This window comes from Carettochelys insculpta, chromosome 14 (genome assembly GCF_033958435.1).
Source record: "Carettochelys insculpta isolate YL-2023 chromosome 14, ASM3395843v1, whole genome shotgun sequence".
Classification (NCBI taxonomy): Eukaryota; Metazoa; Chordata; order Testudines; family Carettochelyidae; genus Carettochelys; species Carettochelys insculpta.
Genome location: NC_134150.1, coordinates 35,669,776 through 35,692,440, shown reverse-complemented (window position 1 = coordinate 35,692,440; position 22,665 = coordinate 35,669,776). Strand labels below are relative to the sequence as shown.

General features: G+C 45.6%; 1 protein-coding gene across 1 annotated transcript; it reads left to right on the top strand.

Moving 5' to 3' along the window:
* Positions 1-6,671: 6,671 nt before the first annotated feature.
* MPHOSPH6 (M-phase phosphoprotein 6) lies at positions 6,672-22,371 on the top strand. The gene is made up of 5 exons (XM_075008518.1): positions 6,672-6,937; positions 15,667-15,779; positions 17,277-17,367; positions 20,177-20,274; positions 21,425-22,371. Exons 1-5 carry the CDS (start codon positions 6,887-6,889, stop codon positions 21,558-21,560), a joined length of 489 nt encoding a protein of 162 aa, XP_074864619.1. The 5' UTR covers positions 6,672-6,886; the 3' UTR covers positions 21,561-22,371.
* The last annotated feature ends 294 nt before the right edge of the window (positions 22,372-22,665 follow it).

The following is a 22,665-nucleotide window of genomic DNA, read 5'->3' as shown; positions in this document are numbered from 1 at the left end:
TCCTGTCCTGCCTCACGAGAACCCTTTTTTTTTTTTTTTTGAACTCTTTCATCAAGACTAACCTGATATTATCAGAGGCTGAAGAGCAAGGGCCATATTCTGCTCTCCTTGATACAAGTAAAAATTGTGAATATCTTTACTGAAATCAATGGGGAGTTTAAAATGTGTAATACACAGTATGATCTTGCCCAAAATACATCTGATTACTGTCTATTCTCACCAACTAAATAAGGAGTATAGATGCTCAGAGATGCAATACAAAAATATTCTTTAATGCTTTTTTTTATTTTACTGCCCGTGTAGATGATATATTAAGGCAGCCTTTTTATCACTGTTGCCTCTTGACAACATTGGGACAGAGCTTCCACCAGCTGAGGCTTAATTAGGCAAAAATAATGGATCATGGTCTGGAGACATACCTACCTAGTGGGAGCCATAGAACAGCACAAGTCTCCTGGAGCTCCCAGTTGGGCTGTCCCTGAAGCTTTCCTGCCTTACAACAGGTGCAAACAAAGAACAATCCCTGTGCTTGGGTGACTGCAAAACTCATGGTCTAGCTGTCCATGATCTAAGACAGGAAAGTTGCTTCACGTTCCTCAAAAACAACAAGTCTTGTGGCACCTTACAGACTAACAGATTTATTGGCACATAAGGTTCCAGGGGGAAAGACCCACTTCATCAGTAACGTAAATTATAGCTCAGTTAGGCAGATGCATCTGACAAAGTGGGTTTTTGCCCACAAAATCTTATGTTCTGATAAATCTGTTAGGCTGCGTTGACACAAGAAGCATTTGTCGACAGAAGTGACTGTCAGAAGGGATTTTCCAGTTAAACGTCTTCAAAAGATTGTATCTAAACATAAAAGCAGACTGAAAGAGCAATGTGCTCTGTCAAGAGAGAGCAGCCAGACTGCCCAGCCCTCTCTCAACAGAATGGCTGACTGGAAGCTCTGCAAACAGGGCTGCAGAGTGAACCTGAAGCCCTGCCTGTCAACAAAAGGGCCCCAGGGTGTCTACAGGGCTGTTTTGTTGACAGGGAACTGCCAAGAAAGGCTTTATACTGAATGCTGCCTGCAGATGCACCGAGTTTTGTTGCCAGATTGTCGACAAAGCACATTTTGCATGTAGATGATCTGGGGGTTTTTCAGAAGAAAGCCCAGTTTTGCCAGAAGAACCTTTGTGTGTAGAACTAACCACAGTCTGTAAGGTGCCACAGGACTTCTTGTTGTTTTTGCAGATACAGACTAACATGGCTACCCCTTTAATACTTCGTCTTCCCTGATGTTACTCTTAGCATGCTTGCAGCAGGGTCAGACGTAACAGATAACAGATTTAGAGGACAATCCAGTGATGTAAATTATAGTTCAATTATCACCACTGTGTTCCATGAAGTCACAAGCACCATGCATATAGAAAGAATTCAACCAAAGGAGCCACCAGGAAAGAAAAAGAGCTTGCATTATGATAAAGTTTTGCTGTTCACAGATAGAGATGAAACCAGGCGTCAGATCAACGCACCAGCATCTCAAACACCCAACAGTGAGTACCTGAGACTGCTGGGGCAATTTCCTGCAATATTTGTATTGATCTCACTGTATTAAATGTATGTCTTACAGTGGGTTGGAGATTGTATGTCATTTCTTCCATGGAATTAAAAACTGAGGGCAGGGGAGGAAAGGGGAGTGCTTAGTCAAGTCCTCTTCTATTTCAGGGAGGCTCCGATCATTCCTGGAAAGGGTTGGAAGGGCTTTGGTCTACTGAAACCCTGTAAGACCCATGGGTGACCTCTGGCAAGTTTTTGCATTAACAAAGGAACTCTTACTGTTTTTAGTAAGTTTTCTCTGTAATGCTTTCACCTTAGGAATAAATATACTTGCTTCTGTGGTAACATAACTGCTGGCAATTACATCATTCACAGCCTTCAAAGAAAAAGCAAAGCACAGGTGCTGGCTCTGTAAGTAGTCTGCTTTACTGGGATCTATGCTGCCCAAAAAAAGCCTGATCAGGAGGGAGAGAGATACAGGTCTCTACCCAAGAGATGCTAGCTGAGAAGCTAGCTGCCTGGAGTAGGTGTCCTCAAGGGACTATGGAGGGGAAATACAGGCATATTTTGGGGAGGTGAGGGTTTAAATTAAAATGCTCTTTGAAAAAAAGAACTTCCTTCTTTAGCTAGGCATACTAAGGCTTGCAAGTCCTTTTGCAACCCTAAAGGAGCAGAGTGAGCAGATGCCGATGGACAGGGAAATACTGACCTGTATAACCTGTGTAACTCTGAAGGGTTCTAACGGTTATTAAATTGGAGTAGAATCCCAGGTACTGTGAGGTTTGAATCCAGCTCTGGGCAAACGTCTCAAGTAAAGAATAAAAAGCAGATTGCTCTGATTTTCCTTTGTCAAATGGGGATTCTTATTTTGGGAAATATAATCTGAGCATACTGAGAAGGTGCTAAAACTGTGTGAAAATAAACTACTTAAGGAAATGCTTACTGGGGGGGTACTTGGGGTGGGAGACTAGGTAGGAATAGAGGGAAAGGGAGAGATTTGGGGAGAGGAAGAAATGGGGGCTATGGCATGTAGGGACGGGAGAGGTGGGACAACAGGAATGAAGAAATGGGGGTGACAGTGGGACTAGGGAAGTATAGGCGCAAGGACACCTGGCAGATTCCAATGCCCTGTCCACATTTTTATCATCTGTGGGCCTCTAGCCCATTGACAGCAGTGTGACTCGCCCTTCCCTGTGCCCTTCATGTGATCCACGTTCTGGAAGGGACTTACCTATTGGGAGAGTCTGAGTCCCTCTGCCTGACTGCGCTATGTGGCCTGGGATCTGTGGGTCCCTGTTCCCAAGCATGGGTGTGCCAGGCTATGAGAAGCCCCTACCAATCTATGAGGTGAGGGGAGTACAACGCAAACACCCTACTCTCTCTGTGTCCCCTCATATGATCTGGGTTTGGTGATGTTGCTGTTCTGGGGGATCTAAGCCCCATTACTTCTCCTCACCCCCACACCCCATAGTGCCTGAGTTCTGCTCCCAGTTGCCCATAAGTACAGTGGACTCTAGGGGACCCATGCCCATCTATGGTGGTCCGATCCCTCCCTGTCTCCCCCAGTGTGATCTAAGCTCAGAAGGGTTTGTCTAGATGGAACTAGCCCCTCTCCCTACTCCTTCCAATGACAGCCAGTATCTGGAGGGTCTCTGCCGACTCATGGTGTCTGAGCCCCATTTCCCTGTCCCCATATATGTCAGGTTCTAGGGAGGAGTAGTAGTAGGCATCCTTCAGTCTGCATAGACTATGGATCACACCCTTTATAGTTTCAATTGAGGGCTTCATTTACAGCATCTACTGTGACTATGAAGACCCACACGAGAGTGACAGTCCTTGCTGCATCTCTTGCAGATGTGGTGGGTGTCTGGCAAGTCCTTATTGTGCTTTCTGTGTGCTCGCTTCTCCTCTGCTAGCTGTCTGATCCTCATCTCGCCCTTCTGAAGGCCCTTGTGTAACCCCTGCCTCCATCTGCTGCCGTCGTCTGCTAGTTCTTCCCAGTTGTCCAGCTCGATGTCTGCCTCTCTGAGGTCTGTCTTGCAGACATCTTTGTAGCGCAACTGGGGGCATCTGGGAGGTCTTTTGCCAGAGGCTAGCTCACCATACAGGATGTCTTTCAGAATCCTTCCATCGTTCATCCTGTGGACGTGGCCAAGCCAGCAGAGCCGATGCTGCCTGAGGAGGGTGTGCACAGTTGGGATTCCAGCTTGCTCGAAGACAGCGGTGTTGGTCACTCTGTCCTTCCATGATATTCCAAGGATGCGCCTGAGGAAGCGCAAGTGGAAGATGTTCAGCCTCTTTTCCTGGCAGGCATACAGGGTCCAAGTCTCGCTGCCATAAAGGAGGGTGCTGAGGATGCAGGCTCTGTAGACTTGCATTTTGGTGTGAGTGTACAGCTTGTTGTTGTTCCACACTCTCTTGCTGAGTCTGGACAGAGTTGTGGCCACTTTTCTGATCCTCCTATTAAGCTCAGTGTCCAACGACAGGGTGTCGGTGATGGTGGACCTGAGGTAAACGAACTCATGGACAACCTCTAAAGTATAGTTGTCAATGCAGATTGATGGGGATTCAGCAACATCCTGACCAAGTACGTTTGTCTTTTTTAGGCTGATGGTAAGCCCAAAGTCCTTGCACGCTTTGGAAAACTGATCCAGCAGTTTTTGAAGCTGGTCTTCTGTGTGACACACTACAGCAGCAGCATCTGTGAACAGTATGTCTCTGATGAGGACTTCCTGCACCTTAGACTTAGCTTTCAGCCTTGCAAGATTAAACAGTTTCCCATCAGATCTTGTGTGCAGCAAGATGCCCTCTGTTGAAGATCCAAAGGCATGCTTCAGGAGGAGTGCGAAGAAGATTCCAAACAATGTCGGAGCAAGCACGCATCCTTGTTTGACGCCACTCCTGATTCTGAAAGCATCCGATAAAGCGCCGTCATATTGGATGGTTCCTCTCATGTCTTCGTGGAACGACTGGATCATCTTGAGTACCCGTGGAGGACAGCCTATCTTGTGGAGCAGTTTGAACAGACCATCCCTGCTGACCACGTCAAAGGCCTTGGTCAGGTCAATGAAGGCTATGTAGAGTGGCTTCCTCCGCTCCCTGCATTTCTCCTGCAGCTGCCTTAGAGAGAAGACCATGTCAACGGTAGACCTCTCTGCGCGGAATCCACACTGCGATTCGGGGTACACCCTCTCAGCAATCTTCTGGAGTCTGCCAAGGATGACGCGAGTGAACAGTTTACCAGTGACGCTTAGGAGGGAGATTCCATGGTAGTTGTTGCAGTCGCTTCTGTCTCCTTTGTTCTTATACAATGTTACAAGGTTAGCGTCGCGCATATCCTGTGGAACCTCACCCTCTTTCCAGCACAGGCACAGTAGCTCATGTAGGGGTTCCAGGATTGTGTCCGCGGCACACTTGATTACCTCCGGTGGTATACCATCCTGGCCAGGGGCCTTTCCTGCTGCAATGCTGTTGATGGCTCTCTTCAGTTCATCCACAGTCGGTTCCTGATCCAGTTCATCCATTACTGGTAGGAGCTCTAGGGCATCGAGGGCTGCGTCAACCACAACGTTCTCGCGTGAGTACAGCTCGGAGTAGTGCTCAACCCAGCGCTTCATCTGTTTGGCTTTGTCAGCGATGACTTCACCAGATTTGGATTTCAGAGGTGCCATCTTGTTCTGGGTGGGTCCTAATGCCTTCTTCATACCCTCGTACATTCTTCTGAGATTACCAAAGTCAGCACAGGTCTGGATGCTGCTGCATAGCTGGAGCCAGTGGTTGTTGGCACAGCGCCTGGCTGTCTGCTGTACTGTTCTTCTGGCTGCTCTAAGTGCTTGCTGGGTACTCTGGCTCGGTGAGCGTTTGTACTCCAGGAGTGCAGCGTGCTTCTTTTCAATGACTGGAATCATCTCATCAGAGTTAGCTTCGAACCAGTCATTCGTGTTTCTAGCTCTTCTTCCAAACACCGACAAGGCCGTGTTGTAAACTGTATCCCTCAGATGTTGCCATTTGGATGTCGCATCGGCGCCCCCAGAGCCGCTGCGCAGATTTTCCTGGAGGGTCTCTCTGAACTTTTCAGCTTTCTCCGAGTTTGCCGTCTTTCTGGAGTCAATGTGGGGCCTTCCAGCAGGTTTAGAGCGGTACAGCTTCTTGGGTCTCAGCTTGAGCTTTGAGCAAACTAGCGAGTGATCTGTATCACAGTCAGCACTATGATAGCTGCGTGTCAGAAGGACGTTTTTGAGGTTATTACGCCTCGTGATGACCACGTCTAGTTGATGCCAGTGCTTCGAGCGTGGGTGTCTCCACGACACTCTGTGCTGTGGCTTCGTTTGGAAGAATGTGTTTGTGATGCACAGATTGTGGTACGTGCACAGTTCAAGGAGATGCTGTCCATTGTCATTCATTTTTCCCAGACAGCTGCCTGTGTGCCTGAGTTTGTGTGGTGCAGAGAGCAGCAGTTTGCAAGGTGTGAATTGGGGGAGTTTCCTGCCAGGTGAGCCTTCAAGGGCTGATTAGACTGGAGGCAAGGCTTTGAGCCAGGCCTAAACAGCTAGCAGCTCTGGGGAGGGACCCTACCACATATAGGTGTGATTTCCTCCAGTCCCTGCCAGTGTGTGTGCCATGCTCTGAGGGGAGGGGGGTAGACTGCCCATCTATGCAGCGTGACACCACATCCCAGCCTGTGTCTATTCCAGGCTTGGGGGGGAGGGGGCTGCCCATGCATTGGATGTGAAGGCCTATCCCTGCTCCTGTGTGCGCACCAGGATGGAGCCCTGGCTATCTGTGGGTGTGACCCGCCTTCCTAGCCTCATGCAAGCACCAGGCTGGGAGAGGTGACTACGTATGGGGTATGTCACCCCCATCCCTCCCTTTGTGCCAAGCTCAGGGGAGGGGAGCGTGACACCCCATCCCAGCCTGGGAGCTGCTCGTCTGTGAGATGTGACCCCCAACCCTGCCCCCCACGCGTGCACTCAGCTGGGAGGGCGCCCATGTACGGGGTGTGACCCCCCCGTCTGTACCCCTCTGGGTGCACCAGGCTGGGAGGCCCATATACGATACGTTACCCCCCCCCCCCCTTCTGTATCCCCCCGCGTGCACCAGGCCGGAGGGGGGGGGGGGCATGGAAGGGGCGTGACGCGCCGGCCCAGCACGGCCGCGTGGCCCTACCACGGAAAGCGGCGCCTGCCAGCCTGGGGGATCGCGGCGCGCGCGCCCCGCTCCAGTGCGCAGCAGAGGCCCCGGCCGGAAACGCGGCGCGGTCCGGCTCGTGCGGCGGGAGAGGGCGGGGATCGATCGGGGCCTGCCCGGGCCTAACGCCGGCGCCGGCTCTGGCTCCGGCTCCGCTATGGCCGGGGAGGTGACGAGCAAGCTGTCCAAGAACCTGCTGCGCATGAAGGTGCGGCGCGGCCGAGCGCGGAACCAGCAAGCGGCGAGCTGGGGGCCTGGGGCTGCGAGTGGGGGAGGGGTGTATGGGGAGAGCTGGGGGCCTGGGGCTGCGAGTGGGGGAGGGGTGTATGGGGAGTGCTGGGGGCCTGGGGCTGCGAGTGGGGGAGGGGTGTATGGGGAGAGCTGGGGGCCTGGGGCTGCGAGTGGGGGAGGGGTGTATGGGGAGAGCTGGGGGCCTGGGGCTGCGAGTGGGGGAGGGGTGTATGGGGAGAGCTGCCCCTTGTGGGGGGTGAGGGGAGAGCTGGGGGCCTGGGGTAGTGAGTGAGAAAGTTTATGCGATGAGTTTCCCCTTGGGGGGTAATAGGGAGAGGTGGGGGTGTACGGGGAAACTGCCCCTTGTGAGGGATTGGGGTGATTTGGGTTGTTGGGGATGGGTAGAGCTTGGGGGCCTGGGGCTGCAAGTGAAGGAGTTTGTGGGGTGAACTGCCGCTTGTGTAGGGGATTGGGGGGTTCCCAGGTGGGGAGGTGATTGGGGGAGCCTGCCCTGGTAGCAGAGCTGGGGTTTTCAAGTTAGAGTGTGAGGTCTGGGGTTGGGGCCCGCGGGGAGGATTGTGGGGCGTAAGGCAAAGACCTGGGGTGGAGGGATGGGGAGGGTTGGCGAGGAGGAAGAACAAGCTGCACTGGGGTTTGGGATTCATGGGAAGAGATCTGGGAGGCTTCTGCACAGGGAACGAGGCATCTGGGCAGATGAAGGAGAGCTTGCCCACCAGTGTTTGGCAGGGTCAGAACGGATCACAGACCCAGAGAAAGATTTTTTTTGAATTTGACCTAAGTCCCTGCAGTGGACATGGTAAACTCTTCATCCCCAAAACTGCTTAGCTCTCCTTTTAACAGTGCAACCCCCCCCCCCCCCATGCACGCACGCATGCACGCACACTTTCCAGGTCACTGAGAAGATTGGAGAGGCCCAGAAAGGAAAATATCCCCACAGGTGGACAGGAATGCCCTTTGGGACTAGCAGGGGAGATGACCTTGCAGTGGGGAAGCTGAGGAAGTTCAGGCTCTTCTGAGATGAGAGGATAGGGAACAGTGTTCTCTGCAAGGTGAGGACTTGGGCAGCTGTCCAAGAGAGATTCAGTGCCACCCAGCTGATTAGCAGAGCACTCATAGTGAGCAGCATGTGTTTGTATGGGTGGTGCACACTGCACATGCCTGGGTGCATGTAACAAAATTTAGTCCACCGTGGATGTTAAAAAATTAGAGAGAACATTGATGGGAAGCAGGACATTGACACACAGGGTGTCATAGTATGGCTGAAGGTAAGGAGGTCAATGTATCTGGCTTTGCCTAGAGTCAGAGCTTTGTACCTTTTGCTGCTTCCTGATGTACTCAAAAGTATGGGTGGAAAGGATTAAGAGACTAAATGAGGCTAAGATGGGAAGCTGGAGGTACCTGAAGGCTTGGAAGGATGTGTGTAAATGAAGAACGGGATCTAAACTTAGCTATAGCGAGGACAATGCGGTGTTTTTGCAGCGTAAACAGAAAAGAGATGTGGCATTATAACCAGCACCCACTTGTCTGCTACAGGCTCTTCCACACTCAGGCCAGTCCGCTGGGACATGGCTTGACTAAGTGCTGTGTGCTGTTTCTGGGATCAGGGCCCATGTCCTGAACCACCAGTGCAAAGGGATGCATGTCATCTTAGGAAGCATAGACAAGAGTGTACTAAACCAATGTACAAAATAGACACTAGTGTACTAAACCAATGTACAAAATAAGCCAAAGGGTGCTCTTCTCATCTGTTGCAATAAAAATGTGTAACTAGAAAACAAACCAGAAAAGTCTTGTAAGGATAGTAAAGATACAGTGTAGAGCAATATTTCTTAAACTGGGTTGCATGGAGCACTGGTGTTCCATGAACAACTCGCAGGTGAGCCGCAAGCATCTGGACAAAATAATTCACAGTTTTCAATAAGACTGTATTTTCTGTTATTAAAACCAGAACTAATGTTACTCCTTCATTGCTATGATATCTGATTAGGTTCCTTCATTTTGTTTTTGCTGCATACAGTGTGTTGCTCTTTTCTGGTTTTTGGTCTGACTACAATTTTTTTGAAGAAAATTTTCATGGGTATTTTGCATAAAAAATACTGTTTGATGTTCCATGGTCTCAAAAGTATAAGAAATGCTCGTGTAGGGGACCCCTTCTCGAACACAGTGGTCAAATAACATACCAAGATGTTTTGGGCAGGTGGCAGGCGAGAGGGACTCACAGTGTCCGCTGCTGTTGCACGATTCAAGGCCCAAACCTGAAGTCCTGACCTAAGTGGAAATTTGCCTGATTTTGGATGGGGTCCTGAAGAACAAATGAGACTCCTACGCGGCAAATTAATGGGTGAACCGCACATCCTGGGTAGAAAATACCTGACAAGGAAAGTACAAGTAGAAGTCTAGCTGTAACGTAGGGATATTAAAAATTAACCAGTAAGGGCTGGAGCAGCCCCTCACCTGGTGCAGGCATGGGGTTAGTCTGGGGAGTGCTCCAGCACAGCTGAACCAGCCCCTGTCTGGAGCTCAAGCAGCATCTCAAGCCCCTCTCTATCTGTTTAGTAGTTAACTGGTTAAACCTAGAATTTAATGGGATAATTCATTAAATGCGATTTTACATCCCTCCTTTAACCACAGTGATCTAATGCGGTTTTAAACACAACTGTCCTTTTCCACAGTAAACGTAAATCTATTAACTGGCTCAGTTAGCAAACTTTCTGCAACTCTGTATTTTCTCAGAATAAGCAAGGCCACACTTTTAAATTTGCCTTATCTTGTTGTCATTCCAAATTATGTTGTTCTTCACCTCACTAACCTACTTCCATATTTCTTGTATGCACTTGGCCATGTTGGTACCAGGATATTTAGGCACACAAGGTTGGGGTGAGGTAATATCTTTTATTGGATTAATTTATGTTGGTGAGAGAAGACCTTTTGAACCACACTTGAAGAGAAACTACCTTTGCCTTGAAGCGAGGGGTGCCTGGCTCTGGGGCAGGGAAGGAGAGATTGGGGATTTTACGTGTCTGAAAATTGCGGGTACTGGGGGTACTTACAATTTTTTTTTTCAGGGGGTTCTTTATTAAAAAAAAAAGGTTGAGAAACACTGGAGTAGAACTCAATTTAATTGGTTTAGTGGCCAGCAGGAGGGATCCGGACATTAAAGCAATTAAATTGAGTCCGAAGCGTGGCAGGGTGCTGGCAGCCGCCCTGCTGTAGTGTTCATGGCGCGGGGAGTAGAAGGGCTGGGGGGAGCTATGCAACCACACTGAAGAGGAGATGGCCTGGCAAAGAAGCAGCTGCGGGCTCCTGGGTAAATTAATCCCAGGTTTGTGGGGGCATAATTTGAAGCTGCAAGGGGTTTAAGCCTGGGGGCGGGGTGGTGATGGTTGGGGCTATTTTGTGTTCAGTCCCAGAACATGTAAAAAATTACTTTGTGGCCCCCCGATGAAGAAAGACACCTCTATGCTAGACAATATTGACCTCCCCTGGTTTGGCAAATTCTCTCATTCCGCACCAGTCAAGTCCTGAAGATGCCAGACTAGAGAGGTTCAACTTGTATTTATTTTGACTATTAAGGTCAATTATGTAGTAACTACCCCTCTTGTCTTTGTAAAGAATTTTTTTCTCTCTCTCTTTGTGTGTGTGTGTGTGTGTGTGTGTGTGTGTGTGTGTGTGTGTGTGTGTGTGTGTGTGTGTGTGTGTGTGTGTGTGTGTGTGTGTGTGTGGAAAAGTTAACATCAGTTAATTCTAGTATTGCTTGCCCTCGTCACCAGTTGTCCAGCTTTCTCAGATGTTCTTTACTAATACTAATACTACTACTACTACAACTACCACCATCACGTAACCTTTGTACTCCATGTGGAGCGTACGTCATCTACCAGTCTCTTCCACTTCACTCTGTCTTGGAACAAAACTTCTAGCTGGTTCCAGGAGTACACCAGTTGTTTTCCTTCAACTCAATAGATCTTCTTCACATTGTCCGAGGTCTTCCTTTTTTGTGTTTTCCTTGTGGGTTCCATGTGAGAGCTTGATGGACTGTGCTGAATGATGGTTTTCTGAGAGTGTGGCCAAGCCATCCCAATTTTCTTCTCTTGATTTGAACATTAAGTAGTTCTTGTCGTGCTCTGTTCCAAAGCTCCTCATTTGTGACCAAGTCTTGCCATTTGATGTGAAGGATGTACCTCAAGCATCTGTTTATGAGTGTGTGTAGTTTGTCATTTGAAGATGTTTTAGTACACGTCTCACATCCATACAAGAGCGCACATTTCACATTTGTGTTGAAGGTCCATAGTTTCATCTTCACAGATATTATTTGTGAACTCCATATGGGATGGAATGATGTTGGACTGGTTGATCCTTGTTGTGTTGTTCCTTACTAGCTCCCTAGATATGCACTAAATAACATGGCGTTGGCAATAATGACATTGGAAAGCTTGACTAAAGAAAATCCATAGTTTATCTGTGGTAACTACAAAACTGGTGACTTGAAGTTCCACTTTGTAGCTGAACTACAGACAAAAATACTAGAAAAAAATAGCTGTGCTAACACCTCATGATACACCATTTGTACAACTTTCTTGAGTACCATAGTACCTTCACTTATAGCCATACAACTGTAGATTCCCATGAGGTTTCCTGCGATTTTATGAACTTATAGCATGGATGGGCAATAAATGGCCTGTTCCGCATGCAGTCCCCCAGGATAGTCCCTGGTGGGCTGCGAGATGCTTTATTCACCCGTGTGCCTGCAGGAATAGGCTGCACGTAGCTCGTGGCCAACAGACCTGCAGGAAATGTTGTCCTAGTCCAAGTTGTTTCCCACAGCTCCCATGGGTAGGAATGGTCATACACAGCCAACAGGAGTTGTGAGTGGCTGTACCTGCAAATGCAGGTAAAGCAAGCATCTGGTGGTCTATCAAGGGCTAACCCTGATGAACTGCATTTGGGCCAGGGGCCACTTATTGCCCACCCCTGAACTATAGGATGCCCATTGTTTTGACCTAGGGGCATACTGTGAATCACTTTCGTTAGTCAGCAAAATTTGCATTACCAAAATGGGGATTTCTTTCCTGAAATTTACCTGGAAATTCCTGGCCTTGTTATCACAAACAGATGTTCAAACTCTTTTTCTTTATATCTTTCAGTTAAAATATTCTCTTTCCTTGCCACATTTGCTTAGGCCGCTTTGACTCCAAATGTTTCATAACCTTGGATTTTATTGTGCACTGATTTTTTCTGGCCAGTTTTCTCTTGAAAACGGCTATAGGAGCAGCCTATAACAGTGTTAACTTCGACCATTGTCCTTCCTTCTCCCTCCCCGCTCCCCATGCATACACTCTTTTCCCAGCTCATAAATATAGTAGCATGAGGGAAGGATATTAATAAAGTATTGACCTAGCCATCGCCCTTGGAATTGTGAATCTAGCATCAAGTCCAGAGTGAAATTAGTCTCAGCTCAGTGGCTAATGGACTGCGCTTCATGTCGTGTAATGCAACACATAATTCAGTAGAGTACACACTGGCGTGATTGATGATCTCTCTTTTTCTGGCTAACAACACGGAAACTGAATTGTCATTAATTTTTTTAAAATATAAATATTCATTAAATATTTATAACTTAATATAGCAGAGCCTTCATGGCTTGTTCGCTTCATTTTAGTTGTGCCATTCTTTTTAGCTTGGTATTTGGGGCCACGGTTCTTCAGAGTAGCCAGTGAAATGAGTTTTGCAGTCTCAGTTCAAACAGTTGTAGCAGAATGAAAATAGCAGAATAATTAGCATAGTTACAAGCTGCTGCTCACCAAAAGCTTAAATCTGTGCTGCTCTGGAGACTAAACCCTGACCCAAAGAAGCATTCATTTTATTTTTTGTGCTTTACAACTATTGCAAGGTTTTTTTCATTTTAAATGTAAGTGATCAGATATTTTTATCCAAGAGATCTCCAGGGTCGTTTGTTTTAAGGAGACATAACAATGAACATTAATTGGAAGCTTACAATACAATTTTTCCCACTGAGACTTAGGTCTGGCTGTTTTTCTTAACTAAAGTATTGCTCTATGTAGAGTCTCTCGTATTACTTGTGAGGAAATCTAAATACTGTCATTTTAATGGACAGCTTTGGAATGGTTTTGAATTCATTCAGAAAACAATGCCATTTCCCTTAGTTAAGAAACTCACACAGAGTACAGAACAAATAGCATTAAAAAGTGGAAAATGAGAAATCAAGATGCTTATCACTTTTCAAACAATGCAAAAATTATGTATAATTAAAATAATTTAATACCATAAATGTTACACATAGCCTGAAAACTAAAAAGCTGATTTTTCAACTTCTCATCGTCCAATTATATATATATATATATAGGTCTATTTGAATGGAGGTGGGGAAGTTGTGGCACGTTCCCAAACTCAAGCCAAGTTCTGTCTGTTTGGGGCACCAAAATGATTTGCCACAGGAGATTGTACAGATGTTCCAAATACCATCAAACCTCCCTTGCTGTTTTACCACGGAAGTCAAACCTGAAGGTGCTAGTGCAGCTTGGCTATACTCATGATCAATGCCCAATGCAGGTGGAAGTGTGACAGATACGTGCTTATGGGCTGGTCTGAATGAAGGTTGAACTACTTTACCAGAGTAATTAGCAGGGAACCCCTTGAAATGCACTCTGGATTCAGACCACAGCTTGTCTGGATCTGGCCTCTGAGGCTCAGAACTCCCCTGCCCAGCCATCCAGCCTGCATCAGGGAAAAGGTCAGGGAGCCCCAAGGGCCGTGGGCCGGGAAGTAACGGCACCTCTGTCGTCTGTGCCACTGCCACCACTCCTGCTTCCCCTTCCTTGGCAGGGGGAACGGCAACTTGTGGCTCTCTGGAGTGGCTTTTCTCCTCACCTCTCTCAGGCACTGCCCAAGCTGCTGGAATTCTGGCCACTCAGAGCAATGGGAGGGCCATACCTGGGAGAGGTGGGGAGAAAAGCCTTTCTGGGGGGTGTATCTCCACACTACTGTTCCCCCCAGCCAGGGAAGAGGGCAGCAGTGGTAAGTGCCCTACCCCATTGTCCAGACTTTCAACCCCCCCACCCACCCACTACTGCCCCAACTCCACCTCTTCCTCAGTCTGTTCCTGTACCCTCTGTCCCAGACCCCATAGGTCTACCCTGCTCCTGTACCCTCCCTCTCAGACCCTACCTTTGGCCCACTTCTGACCCAGCCCACTCCCGAACCCTCCCTCTCGCCCAGACCCCACATCTGCTCCTTAGTAGCCCCCTTCCACACACCGCATCCCAGCCCTCACCCATTTTTAGTCCCACCCTGGTCCCCCAGGAAACTTAATCTGGCCTGGGGGAAGCCCTGAACCTCAGTTCCCTCCCTCCCCTTCTCCACCTCCCTTCCCGTGGTGTGGGAACATGAGGGGCATGAGGTGTTTCAGTCAGGGGCCACCCCTTCCCTCACAACCCATGTGGAGCAACAGAGAAGCAATGTCAGCACTTCAAAGGGGCCCCCTTTCCCACCCACCCCCCCCCCCCCACACATTTCAGCAGGCCTGTAGCTAGGTCAATCTAAGACGAGATCTATACTAAAAAAGTAGTTAGGGTCACCTACTTATGTTTCTCCTGGATTTGAAACATCCACATCTCTGAGTAGCATAGGCAAACCGAGTTAATCCCTGGTGCAGACAGCACTGAAGTGGTGAAAAAAATTCTTCCATAGACCTAGCTGCTGGTTCTCAGGAAGTAGATCAACTACAGCAACAGGAAAACCATATTTCGAAGTTCTGTTGTGGCACTGATGCACTTGTGCTGCTGTCGCAGATTAAATGTAGACGTAGCTTAATTTTTAAATAAAGATCTGGCCTAACATTCACTTACCATTTTTAAGTCTGTCTTTGCAACTTTGTGGGCTAGAGATGAACTTTTTTTTTTAAATGAAATCTGAGAATCTGAAGAGAGAGCCTTCAAAAGAATAAAGTAAAAAAAAAACAAATGCTAACCCCATTGGTCCCTTGACCTCCTAATGCAGTGGAGTGTAATCGTTTGATGTCTGATATGCTGCATCAACTTTGAAAACATTAAATTTGCCTCATTCCTTTGCCAAACCTCTGGGAATTGCAGGATGATAATATGACAAGGAAGACAAACTTAGAGTGGTATTAGGGTGCTGGTGACCTGGATGTGTAAGTGGTGATGCAACAGAATTTTAGTATTGCAGTAAACTCTTTCATATCCAGCAGCTAAATATTCAGATATTCTGGGTAATAGAGAGGTATACCTAGCAATCCATAACAAGATTAGATATTAAGAAACAAACAAAAATGTATGTAGAGTACTTTATTTACCAATAGCAGTATTGTGCAACTGTAAACTTATGCTGTATATTCTGTATTTATTTGTATTTACTTTTACTATACTGTACTTACAGAAAAAGTAGTTAAAATTTACTTATGGTTAAAATGCCAGTTATTTGAGAGTCAAAATCAAGTATATCATGGTTTTACTGTATAGTTGTTTCTGTCTGTACATTGGCAATTGCCCTGACTTTGAGCTGATTCTTTTAAAAGAATCAGGAAAGACTTCTTAACTTTGTCCATGAACTAGTCCATGTAATAAATGTCAGTGTTAAATAATTGGAACTTACCTATAGGGGAAAAAAGAAACTTTATGTAGAAAAATCTTACATGTGTGTTTCTTTCAGTTCATGCAGAGGGGATTAGATTCAGAAACCAAAAAACAACTGAAAGAGGAGGAAAAAAAGATAATCAGTGAAGAACACTGGTATCTGGATTTACCAGAACTCAAGGAAAAGGAGTAAGTTTTCCATATTTTTGCATTACTTGTATCTGGACTGTGTGGGAGACAGAGCAGTGTATTGATCCTTTTCTGTCCCAGAAACACCTTGAGAATAATAATAACTCTTAGGCTGTGTCTACACTAGCACCCCCTGTTTCAAAAGGGGGATGCTAATGAGGTGCTACAATGAATATGCAGTACCTCATTAGCATAATGGTGGCCACAGCACTTCGAAAGACGAGCCGCGCACTATCAAAAGCGGCACTTTCGAAGCGTCGCAGCCACCATTATACTAATGAGGCTCTGCATATTCATTGCAGCACCTCATTAGCATCTCCCAAAGTGTCTCATTAGCATCCCTCTTTCAAAAGCGGGGGTGCTAGTGTAGACATAGCCTTAGTGAACAATATACACGAGTAAAATAGTCAGCTTGGTAGAGATGGACCATACTTCTTGTTCCTTAAAATAAAATGCAACAAGTCCCAAAGTTGGCAAGTCCAGATTTGATCTATCTCCCTTTTTTCCATCTCTGTGTTTTCCTAGTATCAGTGTAATTACTTCCTTTTAGTGACCATGTGATTAAATGCTGTTTTTAAAAAAAAAAAAAAGCTGAAATCTTGTAAATGAGGCCCCAGTCTTGCAATCAAATCCATGAGGGAGAATCTGGTTCCTGTATGGCACTCCACCAATTTCATTAAGGCTTCATACAGGCACAGAGGTCAGTCCCTAATGGAGATGCAGCGATGAGGTAAATATCTATTAAGGGCATAAACTTCCTTTCCTGTCTTCTGAAGCGGTACTACAAACAGTATGAAATTAGTTTTTAAAAGACATTTATTTTGTCCTTTAAAAGACAGAATAATTTTAATAAGAGGGAGTCTCTTAGCATCTGGATAAGGTTACTGCTATTTAGTATTCTACATGTGCAGCGTAGGATGAAAAGGTGACCCACTTCTGTGGTACAAGTGTGCAGTAATTCCTGCGGATGAGCTGCTTTTTGTCACCTGAGTTGTTAGTTCAAAGAGAAAAGAGAAGAGTTTTATTTCCTACCCATGTCTGTAATGTCCAGCTCTAAACTAGAAATCTGCTGGTATAATAGTGTCATTTAGCGGTGTGCGTTTTTTGCTTCTGGAGGGTTTTGAGGGCAGGGGATTGAAGGACAAGCAGAAGTTTTTAGGAATGTAGGAGGGGCAAAACAGTCTTATTCTGGCAAAATATTCAATCACAGACCTGGTCTAAGACCAGTGTTCCCTCAATTTTTTTCATCCATAGGCAGAATAAATTTTCTTGTGTGCACTAAGGCATATGCAGTTGTGGACCACCAGTAGAAACACCTGCTGTGGGCGCTCTGCTAATCGGCTGGGTGGCACTTGACTCTCTTATGGGCAGCCGCCCAAGTGCTCAGTTTACAGGGAACACTGCCTAAAACACTTAATTTTTATGGGGGTGTTGTTATTCCTTTTGGTTACTGTGACATACTGTTCAAACAAATACTTGGGTTTGTTTGTTGTGCAGGAGTCTTATAATAGAAGAGAGAAGCTTTATGCCATGTGAAGACCTACTTTATGGCAGAATGTCCTTTAAAGGGTTTAATCCAGAAGTTGAGGTACTGTCAAATGTTCTGCTTCTGTTAGGGTCGCGGGGTGTATGAATCCCACAATGGCCCAGCAACCAAAGGGTTAATAGAGGCATTGCCAGCGATGGCTGCTTGGAAGCTTCTCATCAATCTGTTGGGTAAAAATGGCTGGGAAGCAGATGGGTGGAGTCGTGGCGGGAGCTCCAGCAAATGAATGGAGCCCAGCGGCAACAGGAAAGGGGCTGGTGTAGACGTAGCCAGTATGACTTCCACTGAAATCAAGAAGACTCTTTCCCTTGACTTCAGCAAGAGTTAACTGAGCTTTAATACTTTATAACACAAAGTAGATTTTTGCCTAAATGTGCCCACTCTTCATGCTTCTAATTAAAACTCTGCTGGCTAGGGTGAAAATGGTTGTTTCTACCTCAGTTCCCCTTCTCTCTTGTCCAGCATTCCCATTGCTGTTCAGTGAAACCATATGAAATTCTAATGGGTGGTGATTGTTGATGCTTAGTCATTAATTGATGTGTTGATACTCTGTCTCTGTGCCAACACTCGTTTCTACCTTTAGAAGTAGGGCGGTTCAACTGCAGGAATTTGAAAATACATTAAACTGCAGGCAAAGGAGATTGTAGCATTTTATGAAATTTTTGCAGTTCTGTACTGAAAACACAATATTATGGGGACTGTTTACTCTTGATCGCACTGCCTCATTTGCTCAGTGACATTGGTCAAAGTTACTTTACTTCTCTGGGCCTGATTTATCCAGCTGTGAAATGAGGTCCTGATAATTTTCAAAAAAATCTGTGGATGAAAAGTAGTCTGTTTACTTGTGTTGTGTGTGTTTGATCCATTTGTGCAAACAGAGCCTTTCATCTCTGAGGTAAACATTCCCCATAAGGTTGTATTTTCAGTACAGAACTGCAAAAATGTCAAGTTTAAAAAAAAAAATAGTGAAGAGGGATGAAATCTGTTTGGCGCTGAGATGAATCTTTCCAGTCCCAAATTGACACTAGTCCATGTTACACGTTAATGTCTGTTAGCACGCAGAATCAGTGTGGAGACTGAATTAAAATCCTCCCCTAAGAGATGGCTCCAAAATTAGCATTAAGACATACAAGCAGGTGATATGGCAAAGTTCATGCTGCTTGTTGTTCCTCTGGCAATGCAGTGCTTTCCTGAGGCAATTTAATAAAATGTATTCACACATGATATTGTGATTCAAGCCAAGATTTTGGAAATAAATGAAGTGCTATTTCTGGTAAATATTTGGCTTTTTACCCCATAGTCAACAACTCCCATGATTCATGTATGTCCTTTTTCCCCTCGAAAACAAAGCCTGTGTGTTCTATCCACTGCTCAGTGGGGCAACTGCCTGATCTGACTGATCAGTCACTTTTCTTCCAGTCTTGATCTTTAGTCATCAAACTGCTGCGTAAGTTAGAGCCCAAACCTGCAAACTCAGTCCCTTTCACCACCACTGACTCATGTGAATGTGGTCCTGCAGAAGTGCCTTTTAAATAAAAAGTCTTTTGAGCCAATGTGTCCTTAACTTTTACTGAACATCACACATGTCCATGGTGCTAAAACAATAAGAACAACGCTGCCATTAATCTGTGTCAAACAGCCAAATAACTGCCTACGGTGAAAAGTTACTCAGGATGAATTCAGATTTAATGTGATTTAGGGGGAATTATGATTGCTGTCTCACCGTGGTTGGCATTTTCACTGCCCCCAGCCCCTTTTTTAATGCAAGTATTTTCATTGTAAAGTTTTTCAGACAGGTTGTCCCTGCTAAATGAGCATTTTTAAGTGGCTTAGTTCCTAAATTTGTCCCATCTGTAAGATCTGGGAATTTATATTTGGCAGTTTAAAAACAGATCTGTGTAACATTTTAAAAAGATTTCTCCACTATTTTTGTAAAACCTACAATTGATAGTGCATTGCTATTTAAGTCCCACCAATCATCAAGAGTACTAAGAAAACGTAGTCGAAGAGATTAGTGTCTGGGCTGTTGTACAAACAAGGAAGGAATCAAAAATAGGTTGTTTATCTGTTAGAACAATTTTAAGATGCTGGAAGGTCTTGTAAGGCATGGATCAGGGTAACGCTAAGGAGGATGGGAACGAAGTCATTTCCCTGCACTCTGCTGAGGAGAAGGGGTAACAGAGGAGAAACAGAGTTTCACCAGGTGCAGTACTGGTGCAAGTCACCTGACAGCAGGCTGCAACTCTCAAATCTGGCATTGCCTCATCTGGTACTGGACCCTCACTCTGGGAGCAGTGGACAGGGCAGGGAAGCTGGCGGCCCAGGCCTGTGAGTGGCGGCTCTCAGTGGCTTATCACCATAGCCAGGCAGGAATTCTGATGGTAAAACTGGGACAAGAACTTAGAACTCCTAGGTCCCAGGATGTGACACTCTTCTATAGACAGCATGGAGGAGAGCCCAGGAGCACTGTCTGAAGGGCAGCAGATTGCAGAATTGACCTCCCTGGTCTAGCAAAATTGCTGGTTTGGGACCTCTCAGGTCCCAAGGGGTGCTTGACCAGGGAGGTTGAACCTGTACCCTCCCATAAAGCAAGGATGAGGCAGTCAGTCACAGCTCATTCCCTCGTTTTCTCCCAGAGCTGTGGAGAAAATTCTCGCTTTTATTTACAGCTCATGGTAAATCCACACTCTAGCCCTAAGTTTGTACAACAACCAAGGGAAGGCAGCTTCATTTAAAATTCTGAGGGAAAGTCTTGTCCATTTTAAAAATGAGTTTCTTATCTGTAATGTCAGTATAATTGAAATTCTGTGAAAGAGTTAACTGTTAAACTGATTTCCCATTTCATTTTCAGAAGTTAATGATCCAAATGAACTCTAGGTACAAGAAAGAAGAAATTGAAGCAGATGAAATAGCTGAGGCTGATGTATCAGATGAAGAAATGGCCAGAAGGTAATTTATGTTTTATGGTATAGTTAAAATTACTAAGATGATATGTTGCTTCATTCTCATCGGAGTGTTTTTAAAACAGCAAACTTCTGTGTTGTGCACAAGATTTGTTAAATAAGAATTTTGAAGAATGTGTTCAGTGGAACAGCTTCATTACTTCCTGGGGAAATAACTAGGGATCATTTTCTACCCTCTGTTACATCTTGGTACTCTGTATTCTGTCTCTCTGTGCCAGTCTGGTGACAGAAGGCAAAATTGGCCCCTTACTAGTATACTGATATCTTGATTGAGGCAGTAGCTGTGTCCTTACAGCGTGCTGCAAGAGGAGTGACATTGACGCAGATTGGTATCGCTGTTAGGATTTATGACTTATTGGCTACGTCTACACGTGCACGCTACATCGAAATAGCTAATTTCGAAGTAGCGACATCGAAATAGGCTATTTCGATGAATAACGTCTACACGTCCTCCAGGGCTGGCAACGTCGATGTTCAACTTCGACGTTGCGCAGCCCAACATCGAAATAGGCGCAGCGAGGGAACGTCTACACGGCAAAGTAGCACACATCGAAATAAGGGAGCCAGGCACAGCTGCAGACAGGGTCACGGGGCGGACTCAACAGCAAGTCGCTCCCTTAAAGGGCCCCTCCCAGACACACTTTCATTAAACAGTGCAAGATACACAGAGCCAACAACTAGTTGCAGACCCTGTATATGCAGCACGGACCCCCAGCTGCAGCAGCAGCAGCCAGAAGCCCTGGGCTAAGGGCTGCTGCCCACGGTGACCACAGAGCCCCGCAAGGGCTGGAGAGAGAGTATCTCTCAACCCCCCAGCTGATGGCCGCCATGGAGGACCCCGCTATTTCGATGTTGCGGGACGCGGATCGTCTACACGTCCCTACTTCGATGTTGAACGTCGAAGTAGGGCGCTATTCCCATCCGCTCATGGGGTTAGCGACTTCGACGTCTCGCCGCCTAACGTCGATTTCAACTTCGAAATAGCGCCCAACACGTGTAGACGTGACGGGCGCTATTTCGAAGTTACTGCCGCTACTTCGAAGTAGCGTGCACGTGTAGACGCAGCCATTGTGTACAAATTTGTTTTGATTTCATGAAGAATAGTGATGTGTATTTTCATGTTACTATCCTAACAGATACGAAACCTTAGTGGGAACGATAGGAAAGAAATTCTTGAAAAAGAGAGATCAGCGTGTGCTACAGGATGAAGATGAGAACAGTAACGTGAAACCTAGCAAAGCTAAGAAAATGTTCTTAAAACCCCAGGATTGATGGGAAAAGCCAAATTGGTGCTGGCAGAAATGTCATCTACAGGGTAGAGTAACATGAACCGGGGAGTGTTTATTTTCCACCACATAACGCAAGATACATTTATAAATCCAAATCTGTTCTGACTGAAATTTCTGCTGTCCACATGACAACAGTATTTTCAAAGTGGATGTGTATAGAATGGATGTCGTACATCCTTTCCTGTCTGAGCAGGTTGTACTGAGCACAGAGCTGTATGCCAGTCAGCTGTTTAAAATGTTGTGCATAAGTAAAAGAGTGCCCCATGTATTTGAGAGGAGCAATCTTTGTGTTTTATGATGGTAGTTAAATGCCAGTGTATGAACTACACATGAGCGTTGGCTAGTCTAATAAAGCAATTCTGCTTTCATTGCTTTTTTCTTTTTAATTTTTACTGTGTAAATTGAAACCATTTACACTTTTTAAATTGAGAGAAATAGTCTACAGTAACTTACATGTTTCTTTAATAATTCTAAAAATAGGCTGAAAAAGAAACCACGAGATTAAATCCATTCAGTTGATTTTTTTAATCTATTTAAAGAGAAGCTTTTGTAATAGAAGCTTTTTTTCCTCCCTGAAATAAGCCTAATATTTATATTAGGTGATGTTTACACTTTGACGCTTATGAATCATGATCTGCTTAAGCTCTCTCCTCCACCAAAAAAACTGATTTTCTTATGGTTGTGGCTTTCTTCTCTTGCAAAAATGTTGTGATCTTATAAACAAGATCCGTGATAACATCATAGTGACCTCTTCAGAAACACATCTTAAAGCTGAATAAAAACTTTTTAAATTATTTTCCTGTCTGATTATTGTGATTTAGGTAATATAATATATACACTTTGAAACTTAACATAGTCTGCAAGATGTGTAGTGCATTGTTTGCTAACAGTTTAGATATATTTAGCCATTGATGCTCTCATCACTGGAAACCTAACTGTTTTAAGAAACTAAATCTAATTTTCTAAAGGGCTTTGGCTGTTGACAGTCAGTGGGATTTAGGCTCCTAAATACCTGGATCCCTTTTCAGACTGAAACTTAAGATCCTAAGTCAATTAAACATTGAAATGTTGATCACAGCAACACCTAA